We start from the raw sequence: 17,262 nt of genomic DNA on the forward strand, positions 1-17,262 counted from the left end.
TGCGAAGGTTGAAGAAAAGGAATGAGGTGACCTTGGGGTTCACGCCTGGGTGATGAGGCGCTTTAGTGGTGCCTTTATTCAGATTTGAGTCTGGAGTCGGGTCTGAGGGGTGGGGCTCGTTCAAGCGAAGCCTGGGTGGAGACAGAAGGAATTGGGCTCAGTCGGGAGGCAGCGATGGAAGTCAGCAATTGCTTAGGGCAGAATGCGATTTCCGGGGAGGAGGCGAGGGTATGTTGACAGAGGGGGTTGGACACACCAGGAGGGGAGGAGCCAGCCGAGAGATCCTAAGTCCCCTCAGTCCTTACTCCATCCTCACTTTCTTCGCTCCTCAGTAGTCCAGGCGGATTCCTCTTTCGCCAGGTAAGGCTCGCGCAGGTGTTTGGGGCCCGGGGTGCCCCGGGTAAGGCTGATCCAGGCGCGTGGGATCCAGGGCGCCCTGGGTAAGGCTGGTCCAGGCGCGTGGGGTCCGGGGTGCCCCAGGTAAGGCTGGTCCAGGCGCGTGGGCTCCGGGGTGCCCCGGGTAAGGCTGATACGGGTGCGTGGGTTCAGGGGTGCCCCGGGTAAGGCTGGCCCGGATGCGTGGGGCCCGGGGTAGGGCAGGCAGTTGGCCCCCTCACTTTACTCCCTGCTCTTTCCCTTACGTTCCGTGGCGAAGTGAGGAAAAAAGTATCCTAAGACTTCTTTACCCCCAAATTGGAAACATTAAAGTAGTTCTGTGAAGAAAAATGAAGTCAAGAAAATGAGGTGGTGTTTGACAAGTCCTAGCTTTAAAAAAAAGGATGGAGGGGGCGGAAGCGGTGGCTCACGCCTGTAATCCCAGCACTTTGGGAGGCCGAGGCGGGCGGCGGTCGGGAGTTCGAGACCAGCCTAACCAACATGGAGAACCCCGTCTCTACTAAAGATACAAAATTAGCCGGGCGTGATGGCGCATGCCTTAATTCCAGCTACCCGGGAGACTGAGGGAAGAGAATCGCTTGAACCCAAGAGACGGAGGTGGCACTGAGCCAAGATCGCGCTATTGCACTCCAGCCTGGGCAACAAGGGCGAAACTCCGTCTCAAAAAAAAAAAAAAAAAAAAAGATGGAGAGCCGGGCGCAGTGGCTCACGCCTGTTATTCCAACACTTTGGGAGGCCGAGGCGGGCGAATCACGCGGTCAGGAGATCGAGACCATCCTGGCCAACATGGGGAAACCCCGTCTCTACTGAAAATAAAAAATTAGCCGGGTGTGCTGGCTCGCGCCTGTAACATTCCCAGCTACTCGGGAGGCTGAGGCAGGAGAATCGCTTTAACCGGGGAGGCGGAGGTTGCAGTGAGCCGAGATCGGGCCACTGCACTGCAGCCTGGGCAGCAGAGCGAAACTCCGTCTCAAAAAAAAAAAAAAAGTGTTTCATTATGTAACTGGAAAAACTGATTTGGAAGTAATAACTTCTGCATTTTCTTCAATTTTCTCCAATTGTTAGGCAAATTTCATTCTTCTTCAAATTGCAAAAGGAAAGCGTGTCTTCCATAATGGACCCCCAACTCTCACAAAGAAGAAACCATTCTCTCCAGCCCCTCCCTGTCCTCCTCAGATTCACCTCTGGGTCCTCCCCTTCCCTGCAGCCCTCTCCCGACTTGCACCCCAGACTCTGCTAATGACTTGTGTGCCTTTTTAAGCAAACATGTGCATAGAGAAGTGCTTTTTTTTTCCTGTCTATAATAGGAGGTGATTTTCTACATTAAATAAACCTTAAAATTTGGTGTTATGAACTTGAATTCTAGGCACCAAGGCACAGCTTCCAGTAGACCCAAGTCCTGCTTTTCAGAGAGTTCGTCTTCCCCGGGAAGGTACAGAGGTGGATGAACTGCTGAGACTTGGTAGGTAGTTTAGTGGATTAGGGGCAGGATTAGTGGCGGGTATGTGTGCCGGTGGGGTTTTTTGTTTTTTGTTTTTTGTTTTGAGACGGAGTCTCGCTCTGTCACCCAGGCTGGAGTGCAGTGGCGTGTGGTCTTCGCTCACTGCAAGCTCCGCCTCCCGGGTTCAGGCCATTCTCCTGCCTCAGCCTCCCGAGCAGCCGGGACTACAGGCGCCCAGCTAATTTTTGTATTTTTAGTAGAGACGGGGTTTCACCGTGTTAGCCAGGGTGGGCTCGATTTCCCGACCTCGTGATCTGCCCGTCTCCGCCTCCCAAAGTGCTGGAATTACAGGCGTGAGCCACCGCGCCCGGCCAACCGGTGGGGTATTTTATTTTTTGAGACGGAGTTTCGCTCTTGTCTCCCGGGCTGGAGTGCAATGGTGCCATCTCCGCTCACTGCAACCTCCGCCTCCTGGGTTCAAGCGATTCTCCTCCCTCAGCCTCCCAAGTAGCTGGGATTACAGGCGCTTGCCGCTATGCCCGGCTAATTTTTGTGTTTTTAGTAGAGACGGGGTTTCGCCATTTCAGCCAGTGTGGTCTCGAGCTCTTGACCTCAGGTGATCCTTCCACCTCCATCTCACCAAGTGATGGGATTACAGGCGTGAGCCACCACGCCTGGACTGGGGAGGGGTATTTTAGAGTGAAACAGGGGAAGTGACCTTGGGTCTGATAAATGAGTCCTAACTATAGTGTGGGTTAGGACCCTTTTGCAGTCTGGTGCTATTAGCAGAACCCACAGTTTCGTAATCACTAGAAACCACGTTTTATTTCACATAACAGTTGTTGCAAATTTTGCACTCGATTAAAGGGTAGGACCTGCGTGGTGGCTCACACCTGTAATCCCAGCACTTTGGAAGGTTGAGGAGGGCAGATCACTTAAGGTCTGGAGTTCGAGACCAGTCTGGCCAACATGGCGAAACCCCATCTCTACTAAAAAATACAAAAATTAGCCGGGCGTGGTGGCACGCTCCTGTAGTCCCAGCTACTTGGGAGGCTGAGGCAGGAGAATCGCTTGAACCTGGGAAGCGGGGGTTGCAGTGAGCTGAGATTGTGCCACTGCACTCCAGCCTGGGTGACACTGAGACTCCATCTCAAAAACAAAACAAAACCCTGTAAATTACTTGAATGCCCACTGCTGAGGGAATTACTTACTGAACCAAAATATGTTCAATATGTTCAAAATATGGCATGTCACACGTAGAAAAGTGAGGTGTGCACATGTAACTGGAAGATTACAAATGGCCTATTGAAAAAGAAAAATAATGTTAAAAGTATAAAGCTATTAAAAAAAAATTAAATGTCCCCTGACCTAAGGAAAGAGACATACCAACTAGAATTCGAAGTTGGCATTCTCCTTTATTGTCCTCATATGCACCCATAAAAATCAGGCACTTTAGCTTGGTATGGTGGCATGCCTGTAATACCAGCTCTTTAGGATAAGACTGAGGTGAGAGGATCACTTGGTCCCAGGAGTTTGTGACTGCAGCGAACAGTGATCATGCCACTGCTTGTCACGCTGGGTGAGAGTGAGACCTCAAAAAAAAAAAAAAAAAAGCAAAAACACAAAAGAAAAGTCACCTGTACATTGTGAGAGATACCACACCAAACTTTGGGTGGCCTCAGAGGTCAGATTATAGAGACTGAGGTGAGGGAATATTAATTTTTCTTATATAAAAGAAAGAAAAAATAAAAGAGAAGTCCATAATCCCCCAGCAAATTCAGAAAAACCCACACACCAACCCCCCAATAACAGGCTGCCAGTGTTGAAAAGGTAATTCACCACAAAGGAAATGCAAGCAGATAAACATATGAAAAGATGGCAGTCACAAGCCAAGGCAATGCAAATCAACAAGCTTTTTTCCATCCCTAAAATTAAAGGAAAAGTTTATTCTCCCTCCCAACCCCCAGTCCCTTGAGGGAAGTGCCAAACATTTTTTGCCTTCCCAACCGGTGTTCTCCTATATTGCATACTTTTGGAGTAACCTCCTTAAAATATAAAGCAGAACTTGTGAGTACACTGATGAAAATCTCCCTAGTCTCCCTAATCACTTTCTTTTTTTTTTCTGACAGGGTCTTGCTCTGCCTCCCAAGCTGGAGTGCAGTGATGCAATCCTAGCTCACAGTAACCTTGAACTCCTGGGCTCAGGTAATCCCCCCACCTCAGCCCCCTAAGTAGCTCAGACTGCAGGCAGAAGCCAGGACGCCTGGTCCCTGAGCCCTTTTCATGGCTACCATCCAGCCCTGAGGCAAAATTTGCTAAATTTTTACCAGCCTCTGCTTTCTTCTTGATCAGGGATTCTGAACTCAGAGTGCCTGGGTAGTGCCTGGCTAGAATTCAGAGTATGTGATATCTTGGATGTGAAAAAGGTCACGTATATTTATTGTCATTAAACGCTAATTATAATTTAGCCTTCAGCATTTGAGGCCAGGAGCAGTAATGCTTGTAATCTCAGCACTTAGGGAGGCCTAGGCGGGTGGATCACCTGAGGTCAGGAGTTTGAAACCAGCCTGGCCAACACGGTGAAACCCCGTCTCTACCAAAAATACAGAATTTAGCTGGGCATGCTGGCGTGTGCCTGTAGTCCTCAACCCAGGAGGCTGAGGTGGAAGAATCGCTTGAACCCGGGAGGTAGGGTTTGCAGTAAGCCGAGATTGTGCCACTGCACTCCAGCCTAGTCGACAGAGTGAGACTCTGTCTCAAAAAAAAGGAAAAAAAAAAGTAGCATTTGATACAGTTAATGACAAGTAATAAATCCCACTGCACCGGGCTGTAATTTTCAGTTTTAAGCCAGGCATGGTGGTGTGTGCTTGTATTCCCAGCTACTCAGGAGGCTGAGAAAGGAGTTTGAGTGTAGCCTGGGCAACATGGCAAGACCCTGTCTCTTTTTAAAAAGTTAATTAATTTCCAGTTTCTCATTGCACCTATCATGTACTATAGAGTGACTCTTGGAAAACACATTACCCAAAAAAGGTAGTGTTACATAGTAGGGCACCGGCCAGATTAATTACTGAAAACGTCTAAATATCCCCAGGGTCACTATGAAGGTGACCAGAGTGGATATTTGCCCCTGCACTGGCTGTAATCAGGATGTTCAAACACTGGAATGTGTTTTGATATGCATTCTCCTGACTAATATAATTGACCAATCTTTTTGTGTTTACTGTACATACGGTTTTTGTATATGTGTTTAAGAATGGGATTGTACTCTGTATATTTTCTGCACCGTTTTTTTCCTTCTAACGTACCAAAGACATCCTTAACCAATGTGTATGATTCTAATATACTCTATTAGGTAAAGTATAATTTTTATACGTACATTAAACATATTGTATGCACCATATAGAGTATATATGTCATAACATATGGTGTGTATATATAACATAATGTATAGTATTATTATTTGAAATGGAGTTTCACGCTTGTTGCCCAGGCTGGAGTGCAATGGCGTGGTCTCAGCTCACTGCAACCTCCACCTCCGGCATTCAAGCAATTGTCCTGCCTCAACCTCCCAAGTAGCTGGGATGACAGGCGCCCACCACCACGCCTGGCTAATTTTTGTATTTTTAGTGGAGACGGGATTTCATTTTGGCCAGGCTGGTCTCGAACTCCTGACCTCAGGTGATCCACCCACCTTGGCCTCCCAAAGTGCTAGAATTAACATACGTGAGCCACTATGCCTGGCCATAATGTATATTATAATGTATATTTTATAAATTAATGTATTATATGTACTTATATATATCTATTATATATAATCGCATTGTGTGCATAAACCATCATTTGTTCAATCCTTCTCTTTTAAGGACATTGTTTTCTAATTTGTTTTAGTTTATCAATTTTATTTTAGTTTTAGTTTTAGTTTTTTTTTTGAGATGGAGTCTTGCTTGCTCTGTTGCCTAGGCTGTAGTGCAGTGGCATTAACCCTAATTCAACCTCTGCCTCCCAGGGTCGAGTGATTCTCCTGTCTCAGCCTCTGGAGTAGCTGGGATTACAGACGCCCGCCATCATGCCCAGCTAATTTTTGTATTCTTAGTAGAGACAGGGTTTCACCGTGTTGGCCAGGCTAGTCACCATGTTGGCCAGGCTGGTCTGGAACTCCTGACCTCAGGTGATCTGCCCTCCTCAACCTCCCAAAGTGTTGGGATTACAGGCATAAGCCACCTCAACCGGCCTCAGGTTCACTTATTGTAGCGTTTATTGGACACAATAAAGGCACAATTGTTATCAAAAGAATTTGTCTGCATGTGAACATGTTACCCTTGTTTTCAGCTTTCTGTTTCATCTTGGCAAGTCAAGTAGAAGTCTGTTTCACCAGGGAGAGCTCAGTGGTTTTCCTTAAGGATTTTCAGTTTGAAAAAAAATTTAGAAGCATTATCAGGCCAGGCCCGGTGTCACTGCATTCCAACCTCAGCGAGTGAGACCCTACATCAAAAAAAAAAAAAGCATTGGAGCATTTTCTTTTTTTTTTTTTGGCTCTGTCGCCCAGGCTGGAGTGCAGTGGCGACATCTGGGCTCACTGCAAGCTCCACCTCCCAGGTTCATGCCATTCTCCTGCCTCAGCCTGCCAAGTAGCTGGGACTATAGGCGCCCGCCACTGCGCCCAGCTAATTTTTTGTATTTTTTTAGTGGAGACAGGGTTTCACCATGTTAGCCAGGATGGTCTCAATCTCCCGACCTTGTGCTCCACCCACCTCGGCCTCTCAAAGTGCTGGGATTACAGGCGTGAGCCACCACGCCCAGCCAGTAGCATTTTCAAACATCAGTGAAAGAACTCATCATCCAGATTCAAAAACAAGTATTTTTCCCCATTTGCTTAATCTCCCTTTTTTCTTATTTATTTGTTTGCTGTGTTTTAAAGTAAATCCCAGACATCATACCATTTCACCTGTAAAAACTTCAGTATGTAGTTTTTATAAAATAAGGACACTTTCTTAACTAAATACAGTATTGTTACAGTTAATAAAATATATATTCCTCAATATCATTTAATAATCAGTCCATATTCAATACTCCCTGCATTTTATAGTTGATTCATTCAAATAGAGATCCAAAATAGGGGGAGCATACACTGCATCTAGTGAATTCCCTTAGTCTTCTGAATGAGAGTGGGCCCCTTTATATCTGTTGAAGTCCTGTATAAGTTCCTACAGACCTGTCCTGTGGACTACACCCTACAGACCTGTCCTGTGGACTACTCGGTTGCTTTCTCAGTCCTTGATTAGATTCAGATACTACTGTTGCTTGGTTTTTTAAATTTACTTAATTAAGAGGATGAGGCTGGGTGAGGTGGCTCACACCTGTAATCCCAGCACTTTGGGAGGCCTAGGTGGGCGGATCACCTGAGGTCGGGAGTTTGAGACCAGCCTAACCAACATGGAAAAACCTCGTCTCTACTAAAAGTACAAAATTAGCTGGGCGTGGTGGCGCATGCCTGTAATCCCAGCTACTTGGGAGACTGAGGCACGAGAATCTTGAACCTGGGAGGCGGAGGTTGCGGTGAGCCAAGATCACGCCATTGCGCTCTAGCCTTGGCAACAAGAGTGAAACTTCATCTCAAAAAAAAGGGGATTAAGTGTGTAACTAATACTGATTCCTTCTCTTTTTTAGTAATCATTTACATGTTTCTTCTTTTAACCTTTTCTCTGGTGTAATCAAGATTTTCTGTATACATTTGTCCCCCTTACCTCCTGTTGCTCATATTTTGGAAGTTATTTTGTGATAGATAAGTGCCATGTTTTTAAAACAATTTTTTATAACTATCATGCTTTTTTTGCTTTTTTTTTAGCTGTTCATTTATAATTTTTTATTTTTTATTTTTTTTGAGACAGAGGCTCACTCTGTATGTAGCCCAGAGGCATGAGCCGGGCTCATTGCAACTTCCACATCCTGGGTTGAATTTTTTTTTTATTTTTTGAGACAGTGTCTTGGTCTCTTGCTCTTGTCACACAGGCTGGAGTGCAACCGCACAATCTCAGCTCACTGCAACCTCCACCTCCTGGCTTCAACTGATTCCCCTGCCTCAGCTTCCCAAGCAGCTGGGACTACAGGAACCCACCACCACGCTCAGCTAAATTTGTATTTTTAGTAGAGATGGGGTTTCACCGTGTTGGCCAGGCTAGTCATGAACTGCTGACCTCAGGTGATCCGCCCACCTCAGCCTCCCAAAGTGCTGGGATTACAGGTATGAGCCACCTCACCTGGCATAATTTGTTTTTTTAAAAAAACTAGAGATGAGGTCTCACTATATTGCTGAGGCTGGTCTCAAACTCCTGGGCTCAAGCAATCACCTCGGCCACCCAAAGTGCTGGGATTACAGGTGTGAGCCACTGCGCTTGGCCTGTTTTAAATTTTTATGGTTACATAGTAGATTATTTATTTTCATACAGACATGCAATGTGTAATAATCACATCAGGGTAAATGGGGGTATCCTATCCACCGCCTCAAACATTTATCATTTCTTCTTGTTAAAAACATTCCAATTACTCTCTTTACGTATACAATAAGCTATTGTTAAGTGTAGGTACCCTGTTGTGCTACCAAATACTAGATCATTTTTGTACCCATTAACCATCCGTATTCCCTGCACCCATCCACCTACTACCCTGCCCAGCCTCTGGTAACCATCATTCTACTCTCTTTTTTTTGAGACAGGGTCTCACTCTATCGCACAGTACGGTGGCGTGATCTTGGCTCACTGCAACCTCCACCTCCCGGGTTCAAGCAGTTCTTATGCCTCAGCCTCCTGAGTAGCTGGGACTACAGGTGCGTGCCACCAAGTCCGGCTAATTTTTGTTTTTGTTTTTGTTTTTTCTTTTGAGATGGAGTCTCGCTGTGACGCTCAGGCCAGAATGGAGTGGCACGATCTAGGCTCACTGCAAGCTCTGCCTCCCAGGTTCATGCCGTTCTCCTGCCTCAGCCTCCCAAGTAGCTGGGACTAAAAGTGCCCGCCACCATGCCCAGCTAATTTTTTGTTTATATTTTTAGTAAAGATGGGGTTTCACCGTATTAGCCAGGATGGTCTCTATCTTCTGACCTTGTGATCTGCCTGCCTCAGCTTCCCAGAGTGTTGGGATTACAGGCGTAAGCCATGGCGCCTAGCCTCTGCTAATTTTTGTATTTTTAGTAGAGATGAGGTTTCGCCATGTCAGCCAGGCTGGTCTCGAAGTCCTGACTTCAGGTGATCCACCTGCCTTGGCCTCCCAAAGTGCTGGGATTCTAGATGTGAGCCGCTGTGCCTGACCTTTTTTCACTATTCTCTAGAAGAGTTTGGGCACAACTATGATAAGAGTCGCTTCTAAATTTTCTGATTTAATTATGAAAGTTGAATGGTGCTCCCATTTTTCAACCATGCTTTATCTGTAGTTGTGCCCCCTTTTTGTTCATAGTGTTCCTTATTTGTATTTTGGTTTTGTTAATTCTCTATAAATTTCTCCTTTTCATTTCTTTGATTTGTGCACATCTCTTGGTTTCTTGGGTAGATTTTGCCCTTAATCTGGTAATTTAACTTTAATTTTTATTCTTTTCTAGAAAATTCTAACATTTTAAGTCGATACATTTTCCTCAAAGCACCACTTCAGCTACATTCCCCAAGTTTTGATAGGTAATTATCATTTTGATTTAGTATTTTAAGTTTCTCCATTAGTTTGACTGATTAGTCATTTTAAAATTTAAATAACTTTAACCTTTAGTATTTAAACATTAAACATAGAAGTTTTAAATTTAATTTATCTTTTAATTTTATGCTATCATTATTTTTCCTGGTTCAGTTTTTATTGCAATGAAAAATTTCTGAAATTCTTTTTTAGAAACAGGGTCTCACTATGTTGTGCAGGCTGATGTTGAACTTCTGGGCTCAAGTAATCACTACACCTCAACCTCCCAGAGTGCTAGGATTACAAGTGTGACACCGTGCCCTGCTTGAAATTCTTGGTTGAGTGCTCAGCACATATCTTTTGCCCTGACATGAATGACATTTTAGCTGCTTATATGATTCTTACTTTGAAGGGGAGGGGACAGGGTCTCACACTGTCACCCAGGCTGGAGTGCAGTGGCGCAGTGTCAGCTCACTGCATCCTCTGCCTCCCTCAGGCTCAAGTGATCCTCTTACCTCAGCCTCAGTTATTGCTGGGACTACAAGTGCACACCACCACACCAGGCTAATTTTTTTATATTTTTGTAGAGACAGAGTTTCACCATGTTATCTAGGCAGGTCTTAATCTCTTAAGCTCAAGTGATTCACCTGCCTTCACCAAGGAAGCCTTTCTAGATTGCCCTGTACTCTAAAAAACAATATTCTTGGCTGGGCACGGTGGCTCACGCTTGTAATCCCAGCACTTTGGGAGGCCGAGGGAGGTGGATCACGAGGTCAGGAGTTTGAGGCCAGCCTGGCCAACATGGTGAAACTCTTGAGCCTTCGAAGTAGTTGGGACCACAGGCGTGTGTCACTATGCCCAGCTAATTTTTATATTTTTTGTAAAGAAGGCCTCCCTATGTTGCCCAGGCTGGTCTTGAATTCCTTGGGTCAAGTGATCCTCCCACCTCAGCCTTTATAAAAGTGCTGGGATTACACCCGTGAGCCACCATGCTTGGCCAAGAAAGTAATTTTGAATTGACTTGATAACTGGTTTTCAGAAAAAGTCTTAATAATCTCTGCAATTCAAAAGGGACACCTGTTTCTCAATTTTCTGTAAGATTCCATTCCAGTTAGCTGAGATTTGGATGATTTGGTATGATACATATGTTGATTTTTTAAAGAATAACATCTATTTTCTTGTAATTAATCTACTCATTATAGAGAACATAGACAACAAAGCTAATAGTATGGCAAATCAGACAGCTTCATTCTTAGTTATCTGCTCTTTGGTTAATTTATTGCATTCAAATCTTTATGTAAAGGGAGTTTTTATGATAATCTATAAATTATGAATTCTAATTTTTTTCTGGTCTTAGTTTACAGATACCCATTTTGTTAGTGAACCTTTTATTAATTTATTATGGAGTGCACCCAGCATAGTTTTCTTAACTAAGCTCATATTCTTACAAAGTTTTTCAAGAGAATTCTTCAGTAAGTAATTTTTCATTTCTTTGTATTTCAGATTGACATATTTTAAGATTTTTTAATTTCTGAGGTCTACCCGACCTGTAAGAACAAAATCATTCTGCAGGAATTAAAAACAGAATCCAGTCTTGACAACATATCCACAATGTCTGATGTATCTAGTAGTGTACAGTCAAAATTTGCTAGACTTGCAAAGAAACAGGAAAATATCACCTATATGAAAAGAAAGCAGTTAACAGAAACTGAAAAGGACATAGCTCCAGTATTAGATGTAAACTGCAAGGACGTATCAGCAATTGTTATGAATAAGTTTAAGGTCTTAATGGAAATTCAAGACCTGATGTTTGAGGAGATGAGGGAAACTCTTAAAAGTGACCTAAAGGCAATTTTAGGAGGAAAAACTACAATACCTGAGGTAAAGAATTCAGAGAACTCCAGTAGTAGGACAGAGTTTCAACAAATAATCAATTTAGCATTACAAAAAACAGGGATGGTAGGGAAAACGGAAGGAGAAAACTCTAAAGTAGGTGATGATATTGAGAATTTAACCTTTAAAGTCAAAGAAGTAAATGAGCTGAGCAGTAAATTAGACAACACTGATAAATACAATAGGACGGAAGGTAAGAAATTACCCCAGAATGAATCACAAAGTTACGAAGTCCTGGGAAGTATGGAAGAAACCTTATGCAATGTAGATGACAGACAGGGAAATCACAATGTCCATTTAGACATTACAGAAGGAGAGAGAAGGAAGGATGGAGAGGATGAATTTGTCAAAGACATGGGAGAGGAAAAAAAATTTCAGAAATTCAAGAATAAAGAGGACATTTTAAAAGCCTCCAGAGAAGAAAAAGTGTTGATGAATGAAGGAGCAGTACTTACCCTGGCTGCCAACCTTTCATCAGCAACGCTGAATATTAGTAAGCAATGGAGTGATGTCTTCAACATTCTGAGAGAACATGATTTTGAACCTAAATTTCTGTGCGAAGTTAAATTGGCATTTAAATGTGATGGTGAAATAAAGACATTTTCAGATCTGCAAAGCCTTAGAAAATTTGCCAGCCAAAAATCTTCTATGAAAGAATTATTGAAAGATGTACTCCCACAAAAGGAAGAAATAAGTGGAGGAGGAAGAAGATATGGAACTCAAGAAAAAAGGGTAAGCGTACAAATAGATAAAGCTTATGTATAAATGTAATAGTTGGCACGGTTATTTTGAAGGATAAATCAATTTTTTTTCCTTGAGTTTCACTCTTGTTGGCCAGGCAGGAGTGCAATGGCCCGATCTTGGCTTACCACAAACCCACCTCCCAGGTTCAAGTGATTCTCCTGTCTCAGCCTCCCGAATAGCTGGGATTACAGGCTTGTGCCACCATGCCCAGATAATTTTGTATTTTCAGTAGAGACGGGTTTCTCCATGATGGTGAGGCTGGTCTCAAACCAAACTCCCGACGTCAGGTGATTCACCCACGTTGGCCACCCGACGTGCTGGAATTACAGGTGTGAGCCACTGCGCCCGGCCAGATAAATCAATTAAAGAAAAATGATTCCTTAAAAGTAAAAGCATAATACTAAAAGTAATGATTTAAAGGGCACTTTTTTTTTCTGTGAAGGTTTTATTATGTGCCGAGGGCAAGGGGGCCTCAGTTGTTCTTGGCAGCTGGTTTAATCATGGTGGCCAAGATGGTGCTCAGCTCCTCTCCCTCTTGGTGTGGATGTGTGACCTCAGCCTTTTCTTGATGAACTTGAGGGCCTCTTTCATCAGGCCCTCACCATCACACCATGGATGGTGTGATGCTCCTACCTGGCGAAGCAGCACACCTCTCAGATCATGTCCCACACTAACTTGGTGTGTTTGGTCAGATGGCTGGAGCAGCAGCTGTACCTAGGCTTTTGGTCATGTTCTTGATCACCTTGTTGCCCTTGCTGAGGCCCAAAGCCTTGGGGTCACACAGAGTTGTGGCTGCTGTTCTCCAATGGCTGCTGTGCTGGAAGGTGCTTTTTTTTTTTTTTTTTTTGGAGATGAAGTCTTGCTCTGTTTCCCTGGTAGGGGTGCGGTGGCTCAATCTGGGCTCACTGCACCCTCCACCTCCCAGGCTCAAGTGATCCTCCTACTCCAGCCTCCCGATAGCTGGGACCACATGCTTGCACCACCACGCCCAGCTAATTTTTGTACTTTTTGTAGAGACAAGGTTTTGCCACGTTGCCCATGCTGGTCTCAAACACCTGGGCTCAAGCAGTCTACATGCCTTGACCTCCCAAAGTGCTGGAATTACAGGTGTGAGCCACCATGCCCAGCCAAGGTCTAGATTTGTAAGCCAATATTTTTTACATGTTTCCAAATGAATGCTTCTCCTCTGCCTTTCCCACATTTCCAAGTGTAACCTCTGCAACGTGAGAATCCAGAAGGAGAAGGTACACTTAAATCAACAAATTATTTAAAAATCAGTATTTAATTCCAGAAATTAGCTGCTTCTAGTGTTTACACAGATGAGGCACCTAACCTGTCCTGGTGGGTTTGGGAAGACTGAAAAGCTCAATGGCAGACTAAGGGCTTCAAGGAATATTAGGAGCCAACATTTATATTGCAGACATCATCAGAAGCTCAGTACCTTGCTTACTTTATATTACAACAATCCTGGGGTGGTACTGTCATTAGACCCTGCTTTATAAGGAAAAGTGAGGCACTAGTAGCAAATGTGGCAATTGGGCCAGGGTTTGAATAGTTTTGAACTGAGCCTGTTGTATTCCTAACCAAAGCCTGCTTGTCTTTAAAGTCATAAGGCTATAGTGTAAACTGCAATTGGGGTCTTTTTTAAAAAATTTTTTTATTAAATTTGTTGTTATCTGTGGGGAAAGGTAAATGTGAGCTTGGCGTTTTTGTTTGTGTGTGCTTATCATCTTCCTAAAGCAGATTGTAAACTTTAGCCAGATTACAATGCCTATTTACCATAGGACTCACATGTAATAAGCAGACAATTCATTAAAACAGGTAATTACTGAGAATCAGTCACATACACAGCAGTAAATGTTGCGGGTTCTAGAAGGAAGAAAGTAGACGTTATGACCTCATATAATTTGTTCCGAGATTACACAAGAAATGACAAATATCTTGAGATGATCTTAAGGAAACTTGACTTGTTCAGGGACCTAGGCCTTCAAGAACAATTAATATTTAAGCAGTTTTTCAGATATGTTCCCATTGTCAGAATGGAAGCCATATTAAAATTAGTGAATTGAAGTTTTAATTCTTTAAATTAAATGATTTAAATAAATAACTCTTCTTTTTCTTTGTTTAACTTTAGGGTAAAACCCTAATAGACTCAAAGCATAGAGCTGGAGAAATGACCAGTGATGGATTGAGCTTTCTATTTCTTAAAGAAGTGAAAGTTGCTAAGCCAGAGGAGATGAACAACTTAGAGACTCAAGAGGAAGAGTTTTCTGAGCTAGAGGAGCTGGATGAAGAGGCCTCAGGGATGGAGGATGATAGAGAAGATACCTCAGAGCTGGAGGAAGAGGAAGAGGCCTCAGGGATGGAAGAGGAGGAGGAAGAGGCCTCAGGGCTGGAGGAGGAAGAAGAAGAAGAGGCCTCAGGGCTGGAGGAGGAAGAAGCCTCAGAGGAGGAGGAGGAACAGACTTCAGAACAGGACTCAACCTTTCAGGGTCATACTTTGGTAGATGCAAAGCATGAAGTTGAGATAATCAGTGATGGCATGGAAACTATTTTCATTGACTCCATAGAGGATTCTGAGCCAGAGGAGGAAGAGGAAGGAAAGGACTCTGAAATAGGAAAGGTAAAGACTACCTCCCTGCCTGAGAAAAAAGAAGCCTCATGTAGACAGAAAGAAATTCCCTTTAGTTATTTGGTTGGGGACTCTGGGAAGAAAAAGTTGGTGAAACACCAGGCGGTACACAAAACCCAGGAGGAAGAGGAAGCAGCTGTGCCCACAAGTCAAGGAACTGGCACACCCTGTCTGACCTTATGTTTGGCCTCTCCCTCAGAGTCGCTAGAGATAGGTTATGATGAGCATAAAAAGCATTCACATACAAATTTGAGTATTTCAACAGGAGTCACCAAACTTAAGAAAACAGAAGAAAAGAAACACAGAACTCTGCACACAGAAGAACTAACATCTAAAGAAGCAGACTTAACACAGGAAACAGAAGAAAACTTGAGAAGTAGTGTGATTAATAGCATCAGAGAGATAAAAGAGGAGATTGGAAATCTGAAAAGTTCCCATCCAGGTGTCTTGGAAATTAAAAATTCAGTAGATGATCTAAGTAGCAGAATGGACATACTTGAAGAAAGAATAGATAGTCTAGAAGATCAAATTGAAGAATTCTCTAAGGATACAGTGCAAATGACCAAACAGATGATTAATAAAGAAAGGCAAAGAGAGATAGAGGATAGATCCAGAAGTTGCAATATTCGTTTGATAGGAATTCCAGAAAAAGAGAATAATGAGAATGGGGCAGAGGACATAATTAAGGAAATAATTGATGAAAACTTTGCAGAACTAAAGAAAGGTTCAAGTCTTGAGATTGTCAGTGCTTGCCGAGTGCCTAGTAAGATTGATGAAAAGAGACTGACTCCTAGACACATCTTGGTAAAATTTTGGAATTCTAATGATAAAGAGAAAATAATAAGGGCTTCTAGAGAGAGAAGAGAAATAACCTACCAAGGAACAAGAATCAGGTTGACGGCAGACCTATCACTGGACACACTGGATGCTAGAAGTAAATGGAGCAATGTCTTTAAAGTTCTGCTGGCAAAAGGCTTTAATCCTAGAATCCTATATCCAGCCAAAATGGCATTTGATTTTAGGGGTAAAACAAAGGTATTTCTTGATGTTGAAGAGTTTAGAGATTATGTTTCGCATATGCCCACCTTGAGAGAATTACTGGAAGATAATGTGCTTTAGCACTCTAGGGTGGCTACAAACAATATGCTTTCCTCCCCCAGCACACATCCAAAAATCAAGTAAAACTGGAAAATACACTTCTACCCAGAAGGATGGACAGCTAATAGCATACTTGGGGATGGAGGAGCAAGGAATATTACAGATTTACCTAGATGTTAATAAAGGGTGTGTTTAAAAAAGGCTGGTCTGAATGTAGAGTTATTTCAGTTGATTGTTCAGTCAGATAGAATTCCTTGTTCTACCTCCCCCACCCACCTGTCTACTGCAGTTGACTAGTCTTTTTAGAACTTATATTGTCCTAGCTTGTCTGAGAGTAAACTTCCTATATTATCGGGGGAGGGCCACACTTGTCAAGACAACCCATCAATGTAGTAGGAAAACAGGAGGGGACAGTAACAAAAGCACAGGAGTTCAAGGCCTCCTGGGCAATGTGGTGAAACTACAGAAAAAAGGGAAGAAATGATACTTCACAAATTTGTATCATTTGTCATGATGTGATATTTGAATATTTTAAATCTTTTTCCCTTGAATACTGTATGCTATGTTTGCTTATTTAAAAATTTTCGATTACACATTTTCTGAAGTACTTTGTCATACATAAATAGCTTTTACATTTTATTGTGTAAAGCCATTCCTGGGGAGATGAAATCTCTTCCCTAGCATGACACTATAAGGTTTTCAGTTTATTTAAGAATGAAATGAATCGGCTGGGTGCTGTGGCTCACACCTGTAACCCAAGCACTTAGGAAGGCTGAGGTAGGCATATCTCGAGAACAAGACCATCATGGTCAACATGGTGAAACCATGTCTCTACTAAAAATACAAAGTTAGCTGGGTGTGATGGTGCTTGCCTGTAGTCCCAGCTACTTGAGAGGTTGAGGTAGGAGAATCCCTTGAACCTGGGAGGCGGAGTTTGCACCACTGCACTCCATCCTGGTGACAGCAATACTCTGTCTCAAAAAAAAAAAATTTGCAATGGATGATTAGTGAAGAAATTGAGAGGGAGTGATCTCGTCATTTAGACTGCTACTAGGACTAATTTAGTATATTCCTGTTTTTCCCCCCTCCCCCAAACAGTAGCATCTTGGCATAACTGGTATAAAAATCGGGCTGGGTGAGCTGGCTCACACCTGTAATCCCAGTATTTTGGGAGGCCGAGGCGGGCAGATCACCTGAGGTCAGGAGTTCGAGACTAGCCTGGCCAACATGGTAAAAACCCATCTCTACTAAAAATACAAAAATTACTTGAGTGTGGTGGTGGGGACCTGTAATCTCAGCTACTTGGGAGGCTGAGGCTTGAACCTGGGAAGTGGAGGCTGCAGTGAACCAAAATTGTGCCACTGTACTCCAGCCTGGGAGACAGAATAAGTGAAACTCATCTCAC

General features: G+C 43.4%; 1 protein-coding gene across 1 annotated transcript; it reads left to right on the top strand.

The window, feature by feature from the left end:
• Positions 1–328: 328 nt before the first annotated feature.
• Positions 329–16,057, top strand: L1TD1 (LINE-1 type transposase domain containing 1). The gene is made up of 5 exons (XM_011988928.1): positions 329–360; positions 1,763–1,858; positions 8,550–8,660; positions 10,994–12,115; positions 14,262–16,057. The coding sequence occupies exons 4-5, from the start codon at positions 11,102–11,104 to the stop codon at positions 15,876–15,878; spliced, it is 2,631 nt and encodes an 876-aa protein (XP_011844318.1). The 5' UTR covers positions 329–360; positions 1,763–1,858; positions 8,550–8,660; positions 10,994–11,101; the 3' UTR covers positions 15,879–16,057.
• The last annotated feature ends 1,205 nt before the right edge of the window (positions 16,058–17,262 follow it).

Source organism: Mandrillus leucophaeus, unplaced genomic scaffold (assembly GCF_000951045.1).
Source record: "Mandrillus leucophaeus isolate KB7577 unplaced genomic scaffold, Mleu.le_1.0 Scaffold341, whole genome shotgun sequence".
Lineage (NCBI taxonomy): Eukaryota > Metazoa > Chordata > Mammalia > Primates > Cercopithecidae > Mandrillus > Mandrillus leucophaeus.